Raw genomic sequence first — 26,766 nt, 5'->3', positions numbered from 1 at the left:
ACCAGTGTAGCGTCATCTGAAGTCTCTTGTGATACGAAAACGGAAGACAATTTTTGCTCCACACGGTGGGGGACACCTTTAAATCATGAGTGCTGCAAAGACCACCATTCTTCAAAAGTTAACTGCTCACACGAGCGATGTAACGTCGCTGGATTTTTTCGGAAATTCGCTGCTGGTGACAGGGTCAAGGTAAGACACATAAACACGGATCGATCATTATGCATTAGAGAGTGCACAATTATTTTTACCTTCCCATTAGACTGGGGATGCTTGAAAACTATGCACACACACACACACATACACACATGCACGTGCATTTGAATATGAATGATATGCACTCCGAGGATCGATCGCTTGATGAGAAGCACCGGGCGTCGGTTTAATTATTCATCATTCGCTTTTCCAACGCTGCCAATCGATAAAAATGCCATTTTTCCCGCCATTGAGTGGCAAGTGTGCCAATGAGTAGTGAGGGAGCGAGCGATGCTTTTGCCACTATTTGTTCGGTTTTAATTATCATACTCTCATGATGGGTTCCCTTGCATTTCAGGGTTGATTTACTAATTAGTTGCTGATAGTATGATCATTTCATTTGCTTTTTGTTATCGTGTTCTAACAAAAAGATGGATATTGATAGTTCTTCACAAAAAAATCTGAAACAAATCCTTTAACATTAGACTGGACTACCAGTCATTTTGACTGGTTTTTAATCTTCAAATCATAATAATATTCTAAATTTTATTATCGATCCGCCCATTTGTTGTGAAGAAACAGTACATTTAAGTCGATAATCCAGCCTATGAATGGTACCTCTACAACCAAAACAATTCATATTATCAAAACAAAGAATAAAATAAAACAATGCATTTTGTTTATAAATAAATATGCGTAAAGCATATTTTTATTCATTATTCTCTTTCGTACTTTGCCCACCTTTCTATAAGTCTATTGGACTGTTTTTAGATAATTATTTTTCTTGCAGCGATTCCTTACATTACGATGATGAATAAAACTGTTTTATGTTGGAAACAAAGTACATGATTAATGTTTTAAAAAATAACAATTCGATAGAACTCGACTCATTTTGACTGGTGGCACTATCCTAATCTTGGTCGTTCTAGTGTTAAATTGCGATCTATTTCTGAGCGCCACCCATGAACATGAACACCCTTTACCGGCGATAAATTATAGATTGAGTTGCATGTACTCCATCAGCAATACATTACCCATTCATTAGCGCCAATGTTGTAGTCGATGTGATTGCCTTCACCAGGGGGAGCCCGGGGGCCATTTGTTTGTCGTCCCACAACTGTTGTTGTCTCCCTTTTGCGTTGAATTAATTTCTCTCGTGACAATTTCTTCTCATTCCTAATGGATTTAATTTATTTTTCTCTCGCTTACAGTGACAAAACGGTACGCGTTTGGCGTTGGGTGGCCGGTAGTGGCTTCCAGGAGGAACCATTCTCACCCCTGCTCGGCCACCGGTACGGAGTGACGAGTGTATGCGTGTCGCCAAAGGTACTTTGTATTTTCTTCTTCTCCGCATTTAAAGAAACACATTCAAATATTGACGCTCGGTTGGATACTGTTCCTCCAGCAACCGATACCGGTATGAGTAACGGTTGCGATCCTCGTACGAACCTAGCTCGTTGTACGCCGTTGCCAGATACACGTACACATCCTTCGCCTTGTAGCATTCTAGCTTTTCAAACATTTCGATCGCTTCCTCAAACGTGGGTAAAAGCGTACCGAGTTGCTGCAGCCGCTTGCCAACCGGCGAATGTTGCTCCATCTCGACCAGTATCCGGGCGAACAGAAACAGTGCCCGTGCACGATCGTAAATCGGGCCATTTGCCAGTATGGTTTCTAGACCGTCTTTGAGCGATAGGAACGCTTGTTTTGGGGCATCCAAATGCACCAGCAGTACGTACGCAATGTGCATATTTACCAAAGCTTCCTCGTACTGAAGGTGATACTTTTGGGCGTACAGTAGAGCGTTTTTTAGCTCGTTGATTGCGTTCATATCCCCATAGTGGAGGTACACGTTTGCGGAAAGAATCATCGCACGGATGCGCGTAAGCGGTTCCAACTCTTCGTTCGTTAATCGGGCGAGAGTGTGCTCTGCCGTAATAAAGTCTTGCTTTGCCAGTGCGATGTAAGCTAACAGAAGCTTTCCCAGTGTAGAATCGTACGAATGTAGGTACATGCTTTCGGCCTTTGCTTCCTCCCAACGGCCACGGTAGATGGCCCTCAGCGCGTTACAGTAGTGATTTGCCACATTCACTTCGCGCGGCTGTGGATAGCGCCGCAAGCGTTGCTTTGTGTGCTCTAGAACGACGAGCGCGTGTCCAAACTCACCCAAATGGGCCAAGCGTACGACCAGCGAACAAAGCACCTGACAGATGCCGTTCCCGTTGTACGTTTTACCGAGCGATTTCAGATCGACGTTTAGCAAGAGCTGAGCACATAAGGAGGCCTGCTCGTGCTTGCCGTACACGGTCCAGAGTGCGGTCCGTTCGGCAATCCCTGCCGCCACAAGGTCCATCATCGATCGTTGAGAGTTGAGAAGATCGTTTATCATTAGCAGTCCGAATAGTTTCGAGGGTGATTCGCCAGTAAAAGACCCCTGCCGCAGATATGAAAGGATACGCAGTGCCGTCGCGTGAAACAAACTTTCCCTCGTGTTTTTATCCGGCAGTGGCATTGTGTTCCCTTCCAGATGGGACAGCCAGGCGTGCGCTAGCTGTAGGCAAATTGTATCACCATTTTCCTGCGCAAGCATTATGCATTCCCGCAAGCAAGTGCGGGCCAACATTGTGTGGCCAAACTCAGCGTGCAGTATGGCAAGATTCAGACTCGGGTACTGATACTCTTTGCCTTCCGCCGTAACCGTCGAAGCAGATGGTGGCGCACCGGCCGATGGATTCCGATCGAACACACGATGCAGTGCGTCAACGGAACCGAAAAATTCACGCACCCGCATATGGTTCATGTAGGTGAGAAAGTACGCCTGCGAACAGTGCGGTCGATCGCGAATAATTTCGTTCAGCCGCTTCTGTAGCTCTTTCGATGGTAGTGCTTTCGCTTCGTTCTCCTTCAGCAGGGCGCTTTGTTGCGCAATGAACAGTTCCGACTGTTTGACGGACCATTTGGCCGATAGCTGCCCATGGTCCGATGGTTCGATAGGGGTGTATTGGTTTTGCGTTTGTTTCAAACTTTCACAATCGTAACTTGCGTCCGGGCATGGATCGAGCCGGATTGCGTGCATTCCCTTATCGTAGTAGGCGACGGTAGCGAGGTACAGATCCTTCATCTCGTGAAAGCTCATCCGGTCCATCGTGACGAACACTTTGCGCAGATATAGCCCAACGATACCGATTTGGAAGCTGGCCGTATTGTCCACGATCAGCTTGTCGATTTCATGGTACAGATCGAACATTCCATCAATGCCGACCGTTTTCAGCAGCTTCATCAGCTTCTTAAACTCTTCCAAATGTACCGGATGTACACCGTACACCGGCGACAGCAACAAACCGTACAGATCCTTGTACGGTAGATCGGGGTACTGGATCAGCTTTAGCAGCAGCAAACAGAACCGCTTCCGATCGCCGGCTGTCACTTCGATTTGGTGCGGTTGCTCACGCGTAACACCATCGGCGACCGTTTTCTTGAGGCGCAGATACTCCTGGATAAGAAACACGACGATCATTTTGTGAGGCGTCAATACATCCATCTTGCCGGCCGTTTGGTTCGGCAGCCAGAAGCACACATTGTCCGAATCTTTTTTGCTCATGATGATTGATGGTGGTGAATTAAACGCTTGATGTGAAGATACAGCAGGATTGCATTATTAGCAGGATTGAATTATTCCTGTACATGGCCACTGGTTAAGCCCGCGACATGGCTTCTAGAAGGACACGAAACTGTAGCAATAAACTGGCCCGGTAGACGCGTTTTGTTGCGTTGTAGAAACAGCGGTGTTTTGTTCATTGTTGTGACGTTTAGCGCGTCGCCTTTTCTTGACAGCTAGTCAGGGGTATGCAACCGAAATGAGTGTAGAGCAATATTTTGATAGTTTTACCTTTTGTTTTTTCTAAAATCTTTTTACTCATTCATCAAATTTACACTTCATATTATTTAGAGCTTGCTTTCTACAAAATTTGTTCTCAAAAAGGGTCCCCAAAACATGACAAACGATCTCATTAAGTATCTGTCAAATTTGACGTTTGATTTGGCGGCAAACTGCAGCACACGTGCTAATTTGATTTGAATTTGAATTTCGTTGATTTTACGTTCCTTCCCCTCGCAGGGTGCTGTGCTAGCATCCGCTTCAGTCGATGGCACGGTCATACTGTGGAATCTGAGCAATGGAGAAATTTCCAACGTGATCAATCAACAAGCCGGTGAAGCAATTCGTGCTTGCATTTTCAGTCCCAACGGGTCCACCATCGTCAGTTCGGACGATAATGGTTCTGTTTGCATCTGGGGACAGGATAAAAGTCTAAAGTGGTACGTTTTGGGGAAGATTTTCAAGCTTCAAGACAGCTCACGCTGAAATATTGATCTTTCACAGCCATGTAAAAGTTCACGATGAGGCCGTGCATACTATCGCTTTTTCTAGTGATTCGGACATTCTGCTGACGGCATGTACGCTTGGCAATGTGAGACTGTATGCGGTAAGGAATGACTTTGCTGGTAAGTCGAGCTACGATGAGGAGTGCAAAAGTTTGACATTATAATTTAGACCACGATCAAATGCTTTTAGGTGATCTCTCATCGGCGGACTGCTCGATCGATGCTGCCCATGATATGGGGGTACTATCAGCAGACTTTTGCAAAATAGTTCATATCGATCGTAAGATAAATTGTGCAACTATTCTGTTTTTTTTTCGAACATCTTTAAACTTTAATCCTTTCGTGTACTTCCATCAGCTACCGACAAATGTTCGTTGATCTACACCGTCGCTACGTGCGGTACCGATCATTACATCAAAATCTGGAGAATCTTCTTCATGCCAAATAACATTAATCGTAGTCGTCGCTCGCGACTCATACCGACCAGCCCCCAGGAACACTTTGCCGGACAATCGACCATCTACAGTACTGAGGTCATGAATGCTAGCTGCGTACAAACGATATCGGCCCACGGTAGCTCTGTAACTTGCGTACGGTAAGGTTCACAATGCTGTTTTTTTTTAATCTCAACGCTAACGAGCGAATGCTTTTGTAGGTTTAATCCGACTGGCACGCTGCTATTTTCCTGCAGCCTCGATAAAACAATCAAAATCTGGAACCAGCAGGGCACGTGTCTGAAGACGCTGTCGGAACATTCGCGGTACGTGAATTGTTTGGCCATCAACAGCGATTCGTCGGTGGTTGCATCCGGTTCGAACGATCGGACGGTGGTGGTGTGGGATCTAACGAGCAGGTTAAGCTTAAGCTCGCACATTACCGGCATACGCTCGCTGTTGTTCTCGCTCGCTGCGAAGACGGCTGACATTCCGATCGAGTTTATCTGTCCGATCACGCATGAGCTGATGAAGGATCCTGTGTATGCGGAAGGTAATTGCGTTCAAGAAGAGCATATTGAGTGGTTTTGTTTCGAAAATATTTTATTGTGTCTTTAAAACTGGAAATTCATTCTAGACGGTTTCACGTACGAACGATCCGCAATCAAGGAATGGTTTTCCCGCGAGAAAGCTGTTTCGCCGATGACCAACCTGGAATTGTCTACGGACGAGCTGGTGGAAAATGGGAAGCTTAAGCAGCAGATTGAGGATTACATGCGGTCCCTCGAGACTGATGCGGGTGATGTAAACTGATCACACACTCCTCTCGGGCTGCAGCCCGCAGTGCAAAACACTTCAGTGCCTTTTCTTGTACATACTGTGACTCCAAAAAATAATTTTTTTAAATATTGCTACACGCTCATACTACTGCTTTACTTGAGATGGTTGGCCTCTTTCGCTACTGTTATCTGCGCTATTCTCTTGTTTTTTTTTTTATCGCCATTATCTATGTACAACAGCATTGCGTTAATGTAAAGCAAATCGATAACCGTAGGCGTTGTTCCCGTTTTTTTTTTTGCACACAGGTGCCGCACGGTGTAGCGATAAGATGATGTGATAGAAGAGCTATATTATTGCGCCACGTAACAATCTAACTCTCCAACACGTACGCAGCGAATACACACACACAAAACGCACTCGAACTCGGAACACACGCGCACCTGATATAGCGAATAACCCCTGATCGTCAGAAGGCGTAGTATTGGTTCCGTGTACTTTTCGACGTGCTAAATCATGGTACTTTCCTCGGTCTCGCTGTATTAGAAAACAACTGCTGCACACACTCCGATAAGAGCGCTCCCTCCCACCCACCATTTTGCTTCGGGTAGCGGATTTTTTGAAGCCATTTTTCTCAATACAGCCCTACAATGTTACTATTGTAATGCGATGTTTTAAGTGCCTGCAAAGCTCTTGTTAACCTGAACCAGTTAATAAAAATATTATACGTTTTAAAAATTGCGCTCTACACAAAGTCGCCCACTAAATACGTCCGAAGAAGATGCTGGCTGATGGACAGGACAGGTCTGGCAACACGTGTTCTGAGATGCGGTCGCAAATAAAATGAAGGTCATCAAGCAGTCTGAGGGTTTTGTGCCTAATTTAATACTCAAAAAAGTTTGATCACTTGCACTGGAACTTCCCGACCCCGACTTTGTCACTTCGGTCACATGAGGGGTGATTTTTTTTTTTTTTGTTCGGTTCATGACGCCATGTGGTTTGCCACACTCGTTGAATATCGAATTGTACATAAAGAGAGCAATTCCATGACAGTGAATTATATCCCTACTGTCGACGGATAGCTCTCTTTATTTTCATATTCGATTATGAGCCGGTCGATAATCAAGCAGCAACACCACACAGTCGTATCACAGGGTACGTACGTGTCATCGCTCGGATGACTTGAAAATTGCGCAGAACTTGGGCTTCAGATCTAGAGAGATCTCCATCCATCCTTACGTCATCGGAGAGAAAAACAAGAGGATTCTTCTCTACCACTTGGAACCACCAGACAGGTGTAGGAATGGCAACGTACTGTTGAGACGGTGCCCGAGTCATCGCAACCGAACCGATCTCGTGTGTGCAACCATAATTGTTGACACAAACAATCGAACGGGAACGAATGCTTGTCGCACACCACGTCGTCGATGGTAAAAGACTTTGGGCAGCGCCCTTCAGTGCCGTACCGAGCAAACGGCCGATGATGGAGTTTCGTCCTCGCCAACTCTTTTGCTGGTCCAATATTTACCTAACAAACCGAACAAACCCGGGGGCACCATACGGCAGCTTTTTCGAGGCAGAAGAGCTTTGGCTGTCCCCGACCGACCGACTGTACACAACTGAGGAGATGATACTGGTGGGTAGCCTATCAATCCAAACCGGCTTCCAATGATGAATGCCACAGTGCCGGCGATGGGGGACAACCCCAACGTCCCTTCCACCGTTTTTTTTGCTGCCGGACCGCTCCGAGACCACAACCACAAACGTTAGTAACGATCCTTCGACCGGGTGGTGTGGCTACGACCACGTTTCGACACGAAATGAGCTGACGTGCCGGTGCGATAGCTTCCTATAGCCTTCCGAATGCGGCCGTAACGTGCTTGCGAGGCTTTAGCGACTGGTACCAGTGGAACCACTTGCTGTGTGCCCCATCTTCCCCCCACACTCCCCCCAACACACACACATTGGCTCGCCTTCTTGTGCACAGGGCAAGGTAGCAAGGTGTTCACGTCATCATGTGGTACCATCCTAGGGAAGCCGGAGTTTTGGGTATTATGTGTGCGAGGGAAGAGCAAATATGTGATAATTGATAAGATATCGTTCTATGCGGCACTTACACACTGATGCCTCCACTGGTACATACGGTAAGCTTTTTTTCTACCGATGAGGAGACGAAATGCTGTATCTCGCTCATGCCAGCGCACCTTTTCTAGCTTCAGTCTAGCCTAGAGGAAGGTTGCACTAAACAAGGCAGAAGTTGTGTGATCTGTCTGACGATCGTTTCGTCCGGAGATGACACACACAACTGCGTGGAAAGACGAGGATGGAGGGGGGAAACAAGAGCAAACCAACACCTAAAGCACCCTGCAGTAACCGGTGGACCGATCTCGAAGATCTCGGCCCAGAGGGTCCCATTTGAGAAAATGGCGTTATCTATGCAAATACATGCATCCATTGGATTGTTTTATTGCTGTTAGGTGTGTTGGGCTTTCGGTCTCTGTTAGCTTACAACGCAGGCTAGTATCTTCTGGTGGAAATGGGATCAAATTTCGTGCAGGGCCAGAGATAATAAAGGCGGTTGCAACAAATTGTACAATATTTTCTTTTGGGGAGGTTAAAGGGGTTGAATCCTTAAAAGAGCTATAATTCTAGGTGCTTGTACTGTAGTAATGGATGAAGCAGAAGTTTAATTTTTAGACAATGTTCCGTAGTAGAAGTGAACACGTTTATACCTAAGTACTAGAGTAATGCATGTGTTGGTGGTATGCCTCCCTTGTCCTCCCCGTGTGTCTGATACGCAATGTCTCGGCAACTTCACACCTTTTGGCCCCACCGCCATTTGTTCTTCGCTTATTATGCTTGCGTGCTCAAGGCATTTTCGAAAAAACCTCCCTACATACCCAAATGACCAAAAAAGAAGAGAAAAGGAAACGGAAAACAACCTAAAAACACAGCACCCGAAAGAGAAATATTGATTTTTTGGACAAAACAAACAGTGATCTTCAACGATCGGATGCTGCCGCCGCTGCAGGACATTGCTTGGATCTAATCCCGGTCGAGGTATCGGATGGTTAGGGCGAGCAGGAACAGGGAACGTGTGGAACACTTTGTCCTACACTCTAAAAAAAACCCCATCGTAATGTACGCCCCAATGGTAAAGTCGCAGTTGAGCTTTACGCTGTGGACAGGTTCGGCCAGCTTCTCTCTGCGCACCGGTACGGTATACGGAGAGTGGTTGGTGTAGGGTCACTGTTTGTCTAATATGTTAACACGGTTTGCTTAATGTGTGCCAGAATCGTCTCTTTCTTACCTACCAGGCAGTCCAGTGGTAAGGGACCAACGAGTCACCTGTCACCGAGGCCATGGTGTCTGAAAAAATGATGAAGCTTCCGAAGAAAGATACGACTGGCGCAGCTATCCAATCCTATGACCACCCTCTCGTCTACATTACTGCAGCTAACTGGATAACGTTCGTATTGTTGTTTAACTTTATTTCGGGATCGTTTTACATTTGATATGACACTAGCCGTGGTGGGGGCGTTATGATAAATCATGCCCCAGCTTAGCGAGCGAATGGGTAATTTCATTTTAATTCCATCATACACGCGGCACGCGGACCAGCCCCATGTCGCCACATGATCGCACCATTATCACCCATGGATCGGTGGAACGGTGAACTTTTGTTTGCTGTTCTACTTTGCCGTAGCAATCTAATTTTGTGCACCCTCGTATCTATGAAGACATACTCAACACGCTGGCAGCTTCCGGTGCACCGGTTGTGTTGCTTTCAGAACGCGAGCCCTGGCAAGCTGTACGGTCCGGTGTGTCGCACGGTGAACTACAGGGAACAACGAACATCAATTGTCTCTTTGCTCCAAAAAATAATACGGGCCGTCTGCTGGCGCCTGTCGAGGTGATGAGCAATAGCTTTTTAGAATCAACTACAAAGCTTTATCTAGAAAATTGATCGATCGTCTTTAGTTACAGTAATTGCAAGGGGGTGGTTTTGAGGAATGAGGTGGTTCGATGCAAAACTTGAAGGTAGATCCACAGCTAGACACAGATGAAATTGGTCCAAAACTCTCTAATATATCACATAAGCTTAGAAGATGATCGATGGCAGATGGCTCAAAATTTTGGAGTGTTGCAGGTTCTAATCAAAATCGAGTGTGGAAGAACAAAACACGAGAGGAAGAACCATCACACTTCGTCTTCTTATTGGCTTGATGATTAATCTAGTTATAATGCTACTTAACCCTTGCTACGGTAGAGATTCCATTCCCAATTCTGTCTAGATCAAAATTTGATCTCATTCAACTACGAGGAACCCTTAACGGCAAGGTCTTTTCGTATATGAGATCTTTTGCATGTACCTTGAACGACAGACAAGCCCTTGGAAGGGTCTGAAACTGCCACTGCAGCTGATTAAGCTGGTTTTATGGAGTAAATGTGTAGCAGCCCATCTACTGTCTTCTTAGTTTAATTGAACAAAAGTTGTATTGCAAAAGGCTGTAATTATCATTCCGGTAGCTTTTCCACGTCACCATAATGATGATCGCGAACAATCGTGTTTTATTTATCAACGTAAGTTTAAAGCATTAAAGCAAAATTTTCGAAATTTAGCAAAAAACACTACAAACCAAACAGGTGCCTTCTTACCTTCGATGTCTGCATTATTTTGGAAACCTTCACTCAGCAATGTTAAAACATGCTCTGGTGTAGTATACTGGTGCCGTTTTTTCTCCACAAATTGCGGATTCAGTGCACAGTGTGACGTGGGCCACCAGAACAACGGCGCTTATTCATTGTGTAGCAGTCATCATCCGCTGATACCTGTTGGTAGTTTGCTACCCTTACTTACTACACTTCTTCACACAGCCATCGAAATGAGACACATTCCGCTGCGACTGTCGAGATAAGATAGTGGAGCAAGAGAGTACAATTTTAGTATCACCAACCAACATCGGGCAGGCCCTGAGCAGCGGAGCAGATAGCGAACGGTCGGTCCTCTAACACGTTGTTGAAATGAGTATCGCCCGCAGGATGGTGTATGGGGGTATCGTGGTGCAATTAGATTGCTCAACAGTGTGCGCCAGCAAGACATTGGATCTTCTTCACATCGACTGAAATCCCTGTGCCTCCCCCCTCCCTCCCCCCTTCCCCCTCGGCTGCCCTTTTGCAAGAACTGGCTCCCTTCGGTTGGCTTTCGTCTCCGATTGGGTAGTATTGTTTTAATTTTTCCTTTTATCATTTCTTCCCTTTGTCTTTCTCCACTACGTTGCAAGCCTCCTACCAAGGTGTTCCTAGGCTGTGTCCCCACTACGCTGTGGGGACGGACAGGGTCATTAGATTGCCGAGATTTCTGTTTCCGCACTGTTTGCTGCCAATATGGCGCCGGAAAGCCAACAAAAAGGAGTGCAAAAGGGGAAAAGCGTCTTGGGGCACCTCGTGAGCCGGATGCTACGAAGATGTAAATACTTTCGAGATACGGTCAACAAATATAACGTGATGAAAAAACAGCAAAAAAGCCTCCTCATGAACTCATGATAACGCGAAGAATCGTCTCGATGGTTTTAGCGTAGTTTACCTGTGCTTTAACAATTTAACAGTATGATCATGCTACTTTTAATGCTAATATTTTCTACTAAAAACGATACATTAGCATCAAACGCTTTTCTAAACGGCAAATATGTGTTAGTTCTTTGCTTTATGCATTGTAATGTAGTTTTTGTGTGTTCTACTTCAATGGCTCACCTCACTTCTGGCCACGACGAAATGAGGTTAGGCAAAGTTAAAAGCGTGCTTCAACTGAACGCAATTTGAGGTTGTGGTTCGTGATTGAGCTCATTAGCACCCAGTTGCCATACATCAGGGGGGGGGATCAACGTGAAATAGATTGGACTAGTGTATACGGTTCATGCACTATTTCAACTATGCCAGCATCGATTTTAATATAGTAAAGGTTCATCGAAATAAGACGAGCTTTTCATGCAGATTTTCTTCGTTGAACGTTAAAAAATATGATCGTTGTTGCACAATACCTTTTCAATAATGCAGTAGGCTGTGATCGAGTGAGTAGTTCAACTGTCACAAGCAAAAGAAAAATCCTCGAAAATGCCACGACGTGATACTCGGTCAAAATCGGTTCCGCCATCCACCCGTAAATCAACTCCAGGAGATACAACAAAATCCAACCAAGGGACGCCACAAACTACGCCCAACAATGCAGCCGAACCGTCGAAAACAACGGCATCATCCCCTACCGTAGCTACACCGGCTCCTGGATCGGGACTCTTCTCACAAATGGCAGCAACGGCCGGTGGTGTAGCAATTGGTTCCGTACTTGGCCGTGCAATTGGAGGACTATTTGAAAAATCATCCGAAACAAAGGAACAAAGAAGTAGTATGGATGCCGTAGAGAAGCCAAAAATATCATCAGCTGATTCGACCCCAGGCGCACCGGAAAACGACGACAGATCGGTGGAGGAATGCAATATGGAAATTAAGCAATTTTTTTCGTGCATCGATAAGGAAGTGGATGCAAAGGTTTGCGAAGGTTTTAAGGAAGCGATGAAGCAGTGCAAAGCTAAAGCTGCGTCGAGAATATCGTTGTTTGATCACTTGTAGCGTGGTATGTTTCCATTCGGAAGATTAGCTTTACATCGCTTGACAATGTTTGTTGCAGGAGGAGTTTCTTGAAGAATAAAGTACACTCGTACAAAAAGGGGAAACAATTTGTTGTACTAGGAAGGCTCAATTTCTTGCTGCGAATCTTGTACTATATTATTAAACTGGTACCGTAGCAAGTGTTGTGCTAAACCATTTTTAGGAACACAAGTAGGAATTGGCAGAAATTGGGGCAAGTGTGGGCGTTAAGCAATCCATTACAAAAAAAATTATTATTAAATTTTTATTATGCATGAAATTTGGTATACTACATTTAGTCTTAGGTACGAATAATTTTGTATATTTGCTTGATCGCCTAATTGAATTTTTAATGGAAATACAGCATACGTGAGCTACCTAGGCCTAACATACCCCTACTTCTGCCACATGCATTCCTGCAAGCATGCTGCCATGCACCATTTTACCGCCGTAAAGCAGTACAATAATTTCCCATTAGGTGGCGTCAGGTACAAGCTTACAAAAGCTGCATGAAAGCTGCAGGGCACGTTGTTGCTCATGACAACCCCCGGAGTGTTTGGAAATTTAGGATTTTTATTTATTTCGTATTTAAAATTATTGTGAAACCTTGTTTAATTTTATTTTAATATCATATCATAATGTTTGAGTACCTTGACAAAAAAAAGAGTTTATATAGCAAAACCTACGTGTACGTGTACGAATCCATCCTTCGGTACAGCTAGTGTGGGATAGTGCGTATATTTTGGTACCAGCGCCAGCGTCAGCGCAACAATGTTAAGCCGGTTTCGCACCGAGCCGAGTTTGTCGGTGTGCGTATGTTCCGTGCCGCCCTGAACCCACATGTGTATGCATGTAGCATGGGAGGGGTGGCAATGTAACACGTCAATACGGGTCTACCCGGCTTCACCAGGCTGGCTCCACCGTCAGTATCGCGCAAATAAACGGCCGCAGCGGGAGCGTTTCCGAGCGACATCTCTGACATCGAACACACAGTTTGTCCGTACCAACGCCAGTGGAAGCTTGTGCCGGAAGCAGTCGCAAAAAGTGATTAAATTGTAGCAGTAATGGCCTTCCGTGTACTGACGCGCACCGCCGGCAGCCAGCAGCAGCAGCAGTTGAAACTGCTATCCGACCTGTTGATCCGTTCGTTTAGCAGCGGTCCGAAGAATGTTGGGTTCATCGGTCTCGGCAACATGGGCGGCCCGATGGCAAGCAACCTGATGGCAAAGGTAAGTGTCACTTTGCGATCGTCATTACGTAAACGGGAGTTTTGGGGGTAAAATTGCACACCAACACGCCTCACGTGTTATTGGACAAGCGAATACGCAGGCGAGGAAAAAAAGCATACGGTTACGCAGACAGACACCCCATATGGGGTGATATTGTAGGTTTTATCGAAAGCCCTATGATGGTGCCGGATGATAAGCTCAATGTCAAATTGATAAAAAATGGTTCATCGTATGATGATCGCAGACGCGTGGAGGCTTGGCGATCGTCGGTGTGGTCCGTTATATGTGGAATATTTTGCATCTCACGCCTACTTTGATAACGCACTTGCCGCATACAAACACACACACTTATGCGCGCGCGCAGCATTAGAAACGCACGAGTTTGAAGGAAAAGTTCCGCAATGTTGCTAATTACTGATAACTCGTATCGTCCATCAGTAGAGCGCGCGAAATATTTACCATTTACCGGGTTCACCTTTCACAGGGACCGATCGTTGATGTCTCTGTGTGCTAAAACAGTTTTTGTAAACTATTCTTAGTTGACCTTGAAAATCAATCAAATCACGATCGTACCATGGAAGGGCCGGATGTAGGACGACGCGACGGCCGGCACACAGTTCATTTACACAGGAGGGTTTAGGGCAGTTCGAATGAAAGTGAAACGTTCACACAGACAGATATGGGATACACAATGGTGTACTTGTGGTGTTCGAGTCGCTGCTGCGCAATATCGAGAAGCGCGAGTTTCATTTATGGTTCTGAGTGAAGTTTTACATTATTCCTTTTATATCTATTTTGATACAAACAAATAGTTATCCTTAGCAATACGGCCTGACCGTCCTCTATGAATAATAAAAAATAGTTATCCTATTTGATTTTATAAAAAGACTTCGTGTATCATCTGTCCATGTTCATGTCCATGTTCTTGAAAGACTTTAACGAGCTGGATTGTTCGGTGCCATTCTCATAATATAACTAGCTCGCCGAAGCATGACGAATCTAACTAACTGCATAATATTGAACTCATTGTAAACCTAAACGAACTCCTTTTTAGGCTTACTAAACATTTCGTTCGAGTTTTTTTTCGCGGTTCTGCAATATGACCAGTTCAGATCCAGAGTTGGTGCTGACATTGCCTAACGCAAAAGGGATCTATTGGTGTACCCGTGATATATGTATCGCAGGGAAATCTGGATTACCTTTTATAGAAGCTCGTCTCTAGAGCTTTCACCGATTTTCAGATGGTCCTTCTTATCACTAAATTAATTTCCGATTCTTCACACCCAGGGACACAAGCTGCACGTGTTCGACATCTCGAAGGAGGCGAAGGATTCGCTCCAGGCCAAGGGTGCCGTTCCGTACGACAATGTGGCTGAACTAGCCAAGGCTTCCGACTTCGTTGTGACGATGCTGCCGAACAACGATATTGTGGCCAACACGTACGACACCATCATTGGCGGTGGTGGCATCAAGAACCAGACCATCTTCATTGACTCCAGCACGATCGATCCGAACGTGGCTAAGGCGGTAAGCCCAGTTTTTTTTCCAAATTTTTCTCAACGAACTTTGTTTACGGAACGATATCTGAACGAATCGTCGTTACAGGTCCAGGTAAAGGTGAAAGCGGCCGGAGCAACGTTTGTCGATGCACCGGTGTCGGGCGGTGTGCCCGGTGCCAAGAACGCCACACTCACCTTCATGGTCGGCGGTACCACCGAAGAATACCAGGCGGTAAAGGAACTGCTCGAGGGTATGGGCAAGAAAATTACGCACTGCGGCGGTTACGGTATGGGCCAGGCGGCCAAAGTGTGCAACAACATGATGCTGGGCATTTCGATGTGTGGGCTGGCCGAATGCATGAACCTTGCGATCCGGCTCGGACTCGACCCGAAGGTGTTCTCCGACATTGTGAACGCATCGACTGGACGTAGCTGGGCGTCGGAGGTGAACAATCCGGTGCCCGGTATTATTCCGACCGCACCGGCCGGCAACGGCTATGCGGGCGGTTTTGCCACGGGACTCATTACGAAGGATTTGGGTATTGCGTCGGCCGTGGCTACCAGCTCGAACTCACCGATACCGCTCGGTGCGCTTACGCACCAGATCTACCGGACGCTGATGGCAAAGGGATTGGCCAATAAGGACTTTTCCGTGGTGTACGATTTCCTCAAGAACACCGAAGGCAAGTGAATGGGAGTTAGTAGCTGAGCTAGTAGCACCGAAAAACAGGGCACCCCGGATGGTTTCGGTGGTTCAGCCATGGCCGACTATCGGGGAAAACAACGCCACTAGGCGCGCATACACAGTCTTCCAGAGAATGCATTTATGAACGTCAAATAAACGTACGTTAGGTTTTTATTTTTCAATCGAAAGGAAGGAAGTTTTAATCCCATCAAGTTGAGTTCTTTACCGTATCCGTGTTGAGCACATCCTGCCGGAAGATAAATTCTTCCGCATAACCATCAACATCACAACTTGCCTTGCAGGTGTAACAGACAAGCGTACCCCAGTCCAGCTGATCATTGTTCAAGCTGTTCAACATTTGGGGCATGATTTGGAATTCAAATACTCGCGGTCCGGTACATCGTTCGCAGTGAGGAATTTCCTTCGGAATGATGGGTGACAGCCATAGCGGTTTGCCACCCCGTTCGTACCGTAGTACTTGGTCGGGATCGGCCGAAATGCGTTCCTTAAACTTGTCGAACGTTTTGTCTTCTACCTGATCGGACGAATACTGATCCAGTTCCGCTTCGGGTAAATCATCCAACGAGCCCACCTTTCCCTCTTGCTTCAAACGCTCTAGTTCGGCCATTTGACGCTTCATGTTCTCTTCCTCCGTTAGTTTCGCTTTTGGTTCCTGGAGGAGAGAATGATTAACGCCGTTTAGAAAGGTATTTCCTTTTAGGTAAGGTAATGAATTAGAGGCTCATCTTACATATTCTTCCGCCTCGGTAATGATCTCAAATTCAGGAAATAGAATGGAGCTCGAATTGCCTGCTGTCCCGGAAGTGGTAGTTAGTCCTTCCTCACTGCATACACTCTTGTGGGATGCTTTCCAATCGAGCCGCTGGTGAGATGCGCTGCAGTAATTGATCGCCTTACAACGGGAGCAAAGCTTTGGGCCGCGGGAACCACAAACAACACACAGTGGAACGGGAGATTTAACCGCAGGCTGGTATGGAAAGAAGGGAATATATTTTCTTATAAAGTTTCACGATGCTGCGGGGAAAGAATATTACCGATTCCGTTGTTTCATCCGGTGGATCATAGGCGTAAAACTCGTTTCGTCTCGGAAGTTGACTTCTTAGTACTTTGATGGTACTGGAATGAAAGGCGATTACAAGCAGAATAGGCGTTTGCACTTTAATCAAACCATTCCCACTCTTACCGTGCTTCTGGATTACCGGGTGTCTGGTTGCAGGCCGGCGTTAAACACACGAACAAATACAACGTCCGGTGGAAGCTATTGTCATGCCCTTCTACCGGAGCATAAACCTAAAATCATATTCATTTGATTTCAATCCTTCACCTACATGGAATGCATCTTACCTGGCACAGGAATCCGAGCGGTTCGTTGCACTGTCCGCATAGCAGATCTTCCGGTTTTGGCAGCCGTTTCAGCTCTAACCAGGCTGGTTTTCCGCCAACCTTACTGCGAAAGAACTTGTTGGTCAGCAGCCACGGTTCACACGGTTCTAGAAACCCCAGATCGACGGAAGTAGTCTCCATATTATATGTGGAAGCCGGCAGTATTTCGTTTGGAGATGGGCGTACTATCGTAATTCCGTCGCTAGCACAAATGTAAACAAAGCAACGTGCGTTTGACAGTTCTCCGAGAGCAACCATGTGTACGCTGTTGACAGATGAAGCGAATTTCGCTAGAAAAGCATCTGGATTTTGTTTTAAAATTTGAATTCTGTTTATCAAACAACTTCCGGAGAAATTACATTTTATTTTTCTGATCTATTCCTGTCGGCCCTTGGTCGATAATGCCTTTTTTGCATAAGTTTTGTTCACTTGCTAACCACGGCATCAAATATTTACTTCTATTAGACACCAAACTGAAAGCATACGTGCCTCCTACCACCAACCAAAGCACTTTTCTGTAGTTTGGGCCATCGAACGGCAACTTTTTTTACCCCATCCCAACTACTCGGTTGCTAACCGCTTCTCATTCACCCAGAGATGCGTAAAGTACGCACGCAATCCTGTACGTTAAAGTAATTGCAGGCTCCAAAGTAAAGCATTTTGGGATCGGTTTTTTGCAACATCGAGTGGAAAACGGACTGGCCTGCCTGCTTGCCCCCCGGCACAAGGACGTCCGTAGCACCAAATCAGCTGTGTGCGTGTGCGGCGAGGCGTGTTGTAAGCTCCGGATAGGCTGGTGTGCGTGTGCAATCGCGCATAATCGTGGTGCCGGTGTGTTTGTGCTAACCGTGTACCGTTGTACGTGCCGGACGGAAGCAGCAGCCTCGGACTGGCTGTCAGCAGCGAAAAAGCAGCAGTAGTCAGTAGCAGGGCAGGCGAACAGCATCGAAACGCACGGTGAGAGAGAGACTGCCTCGCTTGCGTATCTACACGGTTAAAGAAAGGACAAAGAAAGTGTGTATATGTGTGTGAACTGTTCCTTTTTTTATACAAAGAAAAAGGATATGATATCTACCGAAAATCGAATGACATTCATTCATATGTACCGGGTCATTAAGGTGACATTTGTGATATAAAAAAAACCCCGTGTGAAGTGAAATATCTTCCTGTCTTTGCCCCCGGCTGTATCGAAATTGCAGCAACCTGCGAGCGGTAGCAGTGGTTAGTAGTTGTGCTTGGGGAACTAATAATCTGCTACTTTGCTAAACTGGTCGGATTTCCTCTTTTGCAAACGATCGTTCGCGTTCGCTCAGCGACAGTGTGTATGTGTGCTCGTTTGGTACGGTCTCATTGATTGGATCGGTAGGCGAAGTGTCAGGTGTGTAGTGTGGGGGTGGGAAGTTGTGTGAATGTTCACGGAAGAGACGTGAAGGGTTCGCAGAAGAGCGGTTTTTGTGGGAGGCGTTCGCTCATATGTGTGTCTGGCGGTGGGCCTGTGTGTGTGTATGGTGAAGGACGACGGCGCGCGCGGGTGCCGATTAAAACGGGCTGCTCCCGATCTCTTGCCGTCGTCGAAGCAGATGAGCGCTTAGTAGCGACTGTTAATAAGCGAAGAGGTTGCCGTCAAAACGTGTTTTTCGCCGTGCAAGCAGTGTAGCGTTTTACGGTTCCGTTTGTTCCGATGTTCTTGGTGACAGGAGCACCTCCGATGGGATGATTTCCTGCAGGCTAAAGATGAAGTAAACGAGTGTGAGTGTTTGTGTGCGTGCGCGCGTGTGTGTGTACGAGTGGGGTGGCAAAAAAAGCCATCGAGCAACCCCATTTACCCCCGGTGTGTATTGGCTGCTGCTACTCACACATTCACACAGGATGTATGGTGGTGCTGCTGGGGTGCTTAGGTGAAAAGCAGTGTTGAAGAAGAAGATTAAGATCGCAACGAAGAATAAGGGGTGGAAAAGAGCGAGAAGAAGCAGGATAAAGATTCCGTAAGCAGCGTGTAAAAGCTGAAAAGAAATTGTGAGTGCGAGAAGCTGCTGCTGCTGTGCACGGGCATACGCTTGTGTGTGTGTGTGTCGGGTTTTTTTATGTTGGCCTTTTTCCTTTTTATGTTAAAACTCGCTCGCGGTTTTTCGTGCGTGAGAGAGAGTGAAAAGGAAACGCAAGCGGCTAGCACAGAGCGAGCGAGCAAGCAAGACCCGCAACAACGTTCGTACGATTTGGCCCAGTGCGCTCTCGCTACATAAAGCGAAAGAGTGAGCGCGACAGCAAGCTAGACCGGTTCCGCCGTCTCGTTCGTGCGCAGGTCGTCCATGCATGCTTGATCTCTCGCGAATGTGTGCAGTGTTTGTTGTTGTTGGTCCGGTGTCGCGTTCGAATTGTGGATGGTGTCGCGCGAATAGAAGTAGTTTGCCGTGGAAACGCTAGCCAGGAAAACGTGTGCGCGTCCGTGGTTGTGCGCCGATGTGTGTGTGTGCACGAAGAAGTGTGTCCGTCCTCTAGTGTGGTATGTGGGGACAAGTGGAAGCAGCAGCAAAAAAAAACTCCTCTGCCACACGGAGCATAAGTGCGTAGCGCGGCTCACACGGGAGCATAGAAGAAAGCGAGGGTGTGCGGGAGGTGTCGCTTAATGTGAGCTTTGTGTGTGTGTGTGCGCGTGAAACGGGAGAGAGAAAGACACACGCACGCATACCGTTTTGTGTATGAGGGTTGACTTCATACAATTTGGAAACGTACACATATCCAACAAATACAGCGAAGCGCACGGGTGCAAAAAAGCGTTTTTTTTTGTGGTTGCTTTGGTTCCTCGCTTGCTGACACACACTTGGGACGATGCAAAGATGAGTCGATGAGCGGAGATGCTGTCGGTTATGTATGCTGCTGCCATGGCGCTACCTACTGGCCTGTGAGTGCGTGAGCGAGACGGCACAGCGCACCACACGTTCGTTTTCAGCTGGCAACAAAGTTGACCACATCGATTGGGGCGAGATTGACCGACAAAAAAGGTAATTAAAATAGGGGATGAATGGTCCTTTTGTTGCAGCATATTTCTTAGTATTTATAGGAGCAGTGGAGGGAGGGAGGGAGGCGGAATTGGGCAAAGTAACAACTGTTTGTTGAACGAAAATCGGCTCAAAAAGTCTAATCTTCTTACGTACTAGATCAAATAACCAATTGTGTGCTGCTTCACACACATACACACCTCCCATGTGCATGTACACGCGCGTGTGTATGTATGTGTGTGCGTAATGGTGGGTGATGGTGTGATTAAAAAACGTTTGTCTTCTTGGATGATGTAGAATAATGATTAAATGGCTGAATGTAATTAATTAACTAAATTATTGTTAAAAAAAGTCTTTTTCTCCATCGTGATTCGGTGGGTGGGAATCGAACCCATCACACACCCCCATCGGAGAACAAAATAGCTAGAGATCACATGCCTGGAGAGTGAGCGAGAAAAGAGATAATTTTAATTTGTCTCCTGATCGCACGATTCTTCCATTCCCCCCCCCCCCCTCCCCTCTCGTACTAGTCCGAGTGTGTGGGAGGTAATATGAATAAATTTGGTAGGAATCAGCCAAATGCCACGAACGAAAAAAGAACCAAAAAAACGGGTGCTGAATAAAGAAAACTTGCATGAATGGGGTTGATGTGTTGGGTGGGGGGATTGCTGGGTTGCGCTGGGTTGCTGGCTTGGCTGGTTGAGTGCACCACACACATGTTCAGCGAAGAAGATCTTCTTTCGTTACATGGTGGCCTGTTGGTGGGGAAGGGGGTGTGCGCGGCGGCAAATTCAGGTTGTGGTGTGGTTGCGAAAGCGAACATGAAATTGAGAGTTGCTCCTTTCCATTTGGAACCTTTTTTGCCAATGGCTGATTTCCTTACCGGCGAACCTCCTGGGGGTGGTGTGATGTTGGCCGCGTTCGTATGAAACGTTCCATTAAAGAGAAAGATATATGCGGAGGGCGATAGCGAAAGAGAGTGCGAGTGAGAGAGAGGATGAAGTTGGTTGGTGGGGTTTGTTGGGTGGGGAGTTTGCTAAAAGCGAGAGAGAAAAGCTATCGTTCCACCGATGGTGGAGCAAGCGCTGGCGAAAGACCTTTTTCACGTACGCATGCATTTGCTCTGTCACTTGTGGTGAGGGCGAACTCACAACACTACTGAAGTCATTGTTTAATGTTAATTTTGAAGAAGAAAGCCTAATAATTCATGTCAGGAAATGGTCGATAATCATACTGAGAAGCTAGAATCTGAAAATGTTTGCCATTGTGCTGTGGAAACGTGACGTTTGCAAGGAGACGATCCTAGAAACGAGCTCAAGCTCAAGCTCAATCGGGAGGACTAACTGTCCAACTGTGTGGTATCAGTTGAAGTCTTGTAAGCCTTGAGATGGCTGGCGTGACCTAACATGTAGTTAAGTCAAGAACAAGTGCGTTCATTAAAGGATTGTGTATTATACTTGAACAACTGTCCAAAACAAGAAGTCTGAAAAAGTCGTACAGGAAGATCTGCTTGCATACCTTTGGATTGGATACCTTTTCAATGCAATTATCTCTTAATGTGGCCAATATTAAGATACACAAGCAAGATCAAGATAGATTTTTGAATCTGAAGCAGAAAAAATCATTTTTTTAAGTACAAAGCTGTCCCAAGAGTTCTGGCAGCCAATAGGTCACTACAGCTTGAGAAAATTCCATCACTCAACACAATTCGTCCATCAACCAGGCCCCTAGCTCATAAGGGGTCCCGAACATACAAAGAAATCACCTCCCGGTCAACAGATTCAATGGAGCAGCCGAAGACCCCAACTTCTATTCCGCTTAGGGCCTCTGAAAGATAAAATCCGTCATTGACTCTCGCCAAGTCTCTCTTATTAAGCATTCTTAGCAACATTCGAAAGGAAACTACTGAAAATAATTTTAACCAACTCCTTAATCTGTACTTTGGACTCATACAGGCTTTCCGGTGAGCTTCTGGCGATGGTCATAAGGATGGCACTAGGTTTGGGTTTCCCATGCCGCAGATATTAGGGAAGCTACCGATACTGACGACCTTAACGCTGTGACGCTAGTTACATTATCCAGGCTGCTACTTGGGTGGATATGACAGAAAAATGGAACAGAACCGGAACAGATCAGTGCACTTGTTAACCCAAAAATCGCTTGTTCTGCGGTAACGAGAGTTATCTCAAGATTTTGCTCGATTTACGTTCGCTGTGACAAGGACAGAATATTAGTGAAAGACACAGATTGAGATGAATGATTAGGAACGGGTGGTCCGCTGGTGGAGGCGACAGCGGTGACGGTTTTTACATTTTTCAATAAGTCTAGTAAATCATCGAGATGACTAAGAGCAACAGTATAAATTGTCCTTTCTAGTTGTCGATACGACCTCTCGATTTTTTCGAATATCTGATTCAAAAAGGGATAGTCCTCAGGGATAAGATCATGCTTTCCCACTGAAGCATTAAGCTTGATGCTCGTCTTGATGTTTGACTACTCCGTGGTCAACTAGCAGTAGTTTCAGTGTCCTGCTGAAAGCACGTCACTGAGATCGGATCTCAGTTCATAAACGTCAACGCCAATAACGCGCCTCCTCCCCTCCCTCCCCCCCACCCCTCATATCACTGGTAGCGCCGTTTCTCCTAGCTCTCTGTGGTGTCCCTTTGGCACGTTGATCAGCAACAATGCGCTTTCGTCGGACCGTTGTCTGGCAGGAGAGCCACCCTCGCCTTAATCTGACCGTGTAAGTCAGCGTACCACCTTCCCCCCATTTTACTAGCCTCCCCCCCCCCCCCCCCAGTACTTTGTATACTCTAACGATGATGCATGTATGTGTATGTGTGTGGTGATGGTGGGTGATATAAATTTGAATATTTTCTACATCGCTGTGTGCTACATTTTGGGAGTGTGTGTAGGGGAGAGAAGGTGTTAGTGGAGGGGGAGATATGGTGAGGAAGTGGTTTAGTAGGTGGCGGCGGCGGTTTGGTGTGGGGACTCGAATGCGGTTCCCCCCCGGCGGTCGGCGATTATATTTCTAAACCATATGGAAGACAAGGGAGGGGGAGTCGACAGCAGGACAGGAGTGGAGAGGGGTGCACTCATACACGATCGTGCGCGCACTACGGAAGTTACCTTCGGGCGACACGGATCACACCGGATCGTCGATGCTCTACACACACGCATATATCTAACGCTCCTTCGAGTGTTTCCTCTATAGCCTACTTCTAGTGTGTGGCCGATCGTTAGTCGCGCGATGGATGGAGTAGCAAAGGGCGGGGAGATTGAAGAGAAGGAAGGGTTTTTTGTGGTAAAGGGGGGGGGGGGGAGTAGGGGATCATGCAGGAGCAGGGTAGCCGTTTTGAGTATGTCTGCCTGCTGCTGCTGCTCGACTGTGTGTCGTCCACTCCTTCCGGAATTCAGCAACAGCAGCCAAACCACACCACCCTCTCGACGTGAACGATTGGCAAAGAAGAAGAATATGATGTTTATTGGAGGGCAAGGATTGCGAGGCAAGGTGCGCATTGAATTTGTGTGTTAATCACACACACACACACACACATACAAACCCACCGATCAGACAGCACATGAAAATACATGCAAACTGATGGGTCTCTCCTTAACATCGATGGATCTCTCGGACGGTGGTGTGTGCGCCGTGTATAAAAGGCATATGGGGGAAATATATGTTTCATCAAGTGAAACACACACACACTCGCACACCAACAACGACCTACGGAGGGTGGAGGTGGTGGTGGCGGCGGCGGCGGCGTCGTCGTCGTCGTCGTCGTCGGGTGGGGTAGAGAGATAGAGCTGACACGACCGATGGTTCGATGATGAAGATTTGGTTGGTGTGTTGTGTGGTGTGTCGCGTCATGCTTTTCTGGCAATGTTGCCGCTATAGAGCGCTTTTGTGGCAACGATGCGGTGTGGTGCACACTGTGTGTAACAGCAGGAGTCAGGAAGGTGGGAGCGCACGCGACGGGTGGTCGGGAGGCGAAAGTCAATCGAAAAGTCGAATCTAATACACATATGCAAAGCAAGCGAAGGGAGAGCGAGCCAACAGAGCACATCCAAGCCCAAGCCTTGTGCCTGCCCGCCCGGTTGCTGGCCTGACCAATCATCATCATCACATCGTTCAAGCAGAAGCTGCTGCTGCTGTTGGGGTGAGTTTTGTTGTTCTTGTTGTTGGTTCTGACAGAGGGTTGAAGCAGCGGGAATGAGCGAAAGAGAGTGCGAGCTTACCTAACCGTCATATGTGTGAGAGAGGAAGAGAGAAAAGTCCACAACCAGACCAGGCAAAGCAGCTGAATGATAGAGCAGAGAGCGAGATCGAGCTAGCAATCGGGGAATGGGAAAAAAGGTGTGCCGTACGGTGGGGTGGTGGGTTGCACAGTGTGGGGAGCAATTTGTCCTTGAGAAAGGAACCACGGCTGCTGCTGCTGCTGTTGCTGCTCTGTTGCGCTTTACATTTTCGCTGCTGCTTGCCTGCCGGCACGCTTACGTGCGTACTTGGTTTAGTTTCGCTGGTTGACTAGTTGGGTTGACCGGGAGAGTGTGTGTGTGTGTGTGAGAGAGAGAGAGAGAGAGAGAGAGCCGGTTTTTTTCGTTCTGTTCCGTTTTATGCGATACGGGGTGGAAAATGATTATTATTCCTGGCTTTTTTAGAGAATGATTTTGTTGTTGTTTTAGCATCATAAATGCATATTACATTTAAAGCAACATAAAACGAAAATTTTGTGCGTTTGTTAATTCTTCATTTTATGCTGTGGGTTAGTAGTAGTGTTGGTACGCGCATGAAAATGCCCAAAATAAACGCTTTTGCACACATTTTTTCGGCATTTTAAATATGATGTTTGAACTATGTTGACTGCGATACACGCACACACACACACACCGAAACAAAGAATTAGCGGAAGTGTTTTCTGCACAGCATAAGCGTGCCAGCAGCGGCTAGTGTTTCTGTGTGCCTCGGTGTGTGTGTGTGTATTCTAATACATTTTTTTTTCTCTTCTAGAACGCCATTCGGTCGGTCGCCGGTTTTTTGGTCGGGTCGTGTGTGTCTCCATTGCGTTTGACGGGGTGTAACTGCTACCAATGTGTGTGTGTGTGTGTGTATGAGGTGCGTGATGTGTGTCGTCGGTTGCTTCCCCGTCGTATTCCCGTTGATCGTTTCCTTTCCTACATATACACAGATTCGACACACCGCGCGGCTGGAGCGCCCAACTCCCAGTCCATTGCATAATGTGTGTTGCCTGCGTGTGTGTGTGCGTTTATGTTACACCATTGAGTGGTTCTTGTGCTTCATTCTACACACTATTTGGCCTTTTTGTGCCTGGTGTGTGGCGATTCTTGGCAGTAAAAAGAGGAACAGTTTTTGTTTCAGCGTAGTTGGCGTTAATTGTGGGGATGGATGATATGTTGGTTAGGGGGGAGGAGAGTCATTTAAAAAAAAAGGATCGCAAAAAGGGACGTGAGAAGGTGTGGCAGAGAGATGACAATAAATGTTGCATAGAAACCGATTGTTGATCGAATTTCGCTTCTCTCTCTGTCTCACTCTTTTTGCTCCAATGCTTTCCCTCTCTGCTGAGAGTCAAAGTTATCGGCTCATAAAAATCTGCACACACACACACATACACACGCACATATCTATGCGCCCAATCATTCGTCAGTGGTGACTCTTTGTCCGGATTGAACTGGTTCGCTCTTGTCCGCCCGAACACATTTCTTCTTGTTGCCAAAAAACAAAACATTATCTCCTCAGCAGCCAATTCTTGCTTGCAACCTTGGACGAGAGGAAGTAAAAGGAAGCACAACAAAGGGTGCTACTGGAAAAGGGGGAGTGGGGGAGTGTGAAAGGCTAGAACGCATCCAGAACAAAGGGTCTCTGGCTTCGGTTTTGGGTAACAAAAATAAAAACTAATCCTTTTCGCTCGAATTTCACTTTCCATTGTCCATTTGTGGGGATGGAAATCGCTCCATCCTTTGCAATCGAATTCCTAAGGGCTTCCCACCTCTTTCATTCATCCTTCCATGCCTCCCTCCACTACTTCCCCCCCCCCCCCCCCCCCCCTTCAATCATCCAACATTCGTCCATTCATTCGAATAGTTGTTCTTCCCGTGTTGCATTTGCTGAAGGGAGATGGAAAAGGGATGGATCCGCACTTTTTATATAGCTCAAGGTCGTTACCGACACCTGCGCAAATGAGATGGAGAGAGAGAGCGAGCGAGAGCGAGAAAGAGCATCGGGAAGAGAAGTATGCTGCGGGTTTTCTTGTGATGTGTTTGCTTTCTAATAAAATGTGTGTCCCTCTATGTGTGCGTCGCTCTGTGCGTGTGCGAAGAGCGTTCTTTGTTCTGTTGCGTGTTAATATTTTTCATCCATTTTTGTTTTGGGGAGGGTGGGGAGGGCAAGGTGTGGGTTGGAATAAATGAACATTACACTTGCATTAGTTTGTGTTTCGCATGGTGGTGGAAGGTTCGCTGTTAAACGATTGTCAATGGCGCTCATACGTCTCTATG

At 46.6% G+C, this 26,766-nt stretch overlaps 7 protein-coding genes across 7 annotated transcripts in view; 4 read left to right on the top strand and 3 right to left on the bottom strand.

Annotated features, from left to right (window-relative positions):
* Positions 1-26,766, bottom strand: part of LOC126563470 (acireductone dioxygenase) — a 568,562-nt gene that overhangs the window by 102,916 nt on the left and 438,880 nt on the right. The window lies entirely within an intron of this gene.
* LOC126562373 (26S proteasome non-ATPase regulatory subunit 4) overlaps positions 1-26,766 on the top strand; it is a 363,835-nt gene that overhangs the window by 274,852 nt on the left and 62,217 nt on the right. The gene's annotated exons all lie outside the window — the stretch shown is intronic.
* On the top strand, positions 86-5,827 carry LOC126562229 (WD repeat, SAM and U-box domain-containing protein 1-like). The gene is made up of 8 exons (XM_050218675.1): positions 86-189; positions 1,404-1,518; positions 4,310-4,509; positions 4,574-4,695; positions 4,766-4,855; positions 4,933-5,170; positions 5,231-5,562; positions 5,647-5,827. Exons 1-8 carry the CDS (start codon positions 86-88, stop codon positions 5,820-5,822), a joined length of 1,377 nt encoding a protein of 458 aa, XP_050074632.1. The 3' UTR covers positions 5,823-5,827.
* LOC126561705 (anaphase-promoting complex subunit 5) lies at positions 1,547-3,793 on the bottom strand. The gene has a single exon (XM_050218010.1). The coding sequence runs from the start codon at positions 3,791-3,793 to the stop codon at positions 1,547-1,549; it is 2,247 nt and encodes a 748-aa protein (XP_050073967.1).
* LOC126563157 (hemiasterlin resistant protein 1-like) lies at positions 11,901-12,413 on the top strand. The gene has a single exon (XM_050219781.1). It carries the CDS (start codon positions 11,901-11,903, stop codon positions 12,411-12,413), a length of 513 nt encoding a protein of 170 aa, XP_050075738.1.
* Positions 13,496-15,853, top strand: LOC126562588 (probable 3-hydroxyisobutyrate dehydrogenase, mitochondrial). Its single transcript, XM_050219137.1, has 3 exons — positions 13,496-13,660; positions 14,948-15,187; positions 15,266-15,853. Exons 1-3 carry the CDS (start codon positions 13,496-13,498, stop codon positions 15,848-15,850), a joined length of 990 nt encoding a protein of 329 aa, XP_050075094.1. The 3' UTR covers positions 15,851-15,853.
* Positions 16,053-17,428, bottom strand: LOC126561122 (programmed cell death protein 2). Its single transcript, XM_050217067.1, has 5 exons — positions 17,210-17,428; positions 17,049-17,155; positions 16,900-16,981; positions 16,596-16,832; positions 16,053-16,517 (listed from the first exon to the last, which is right to left on the bottom strand). Exons 1-5 carry the CDS (start codon positions 17,387-17,389, stop codon positions 16,053-16,055), a joined length of 1,071 nt encoding a protein of 356 aa, XP_050073024.1. The 5' UTR covers positions 17,390-17,428.

Source organism: Anopheles maculipalpis, chromosome 3RL, assembly GCF_943734695.1.
Source record: "Anopheles maculipalpis chromosome 3RL, idAnoMacuDA_375_x, whole genome shotgun sequence".
In the NCBI taxonomy this organism is placed as follows: Eukaryota; Metazoa; Arthropoda; class Insecta; order Diptera; family Culicidae; genus Anopheles; species Anopheles maculipalpis.
The sequence above is the reverse complement of the archived record's forward strand: the minus strand, read 5'-3'. Positions and strand labels throughout refer to the sequence as shown.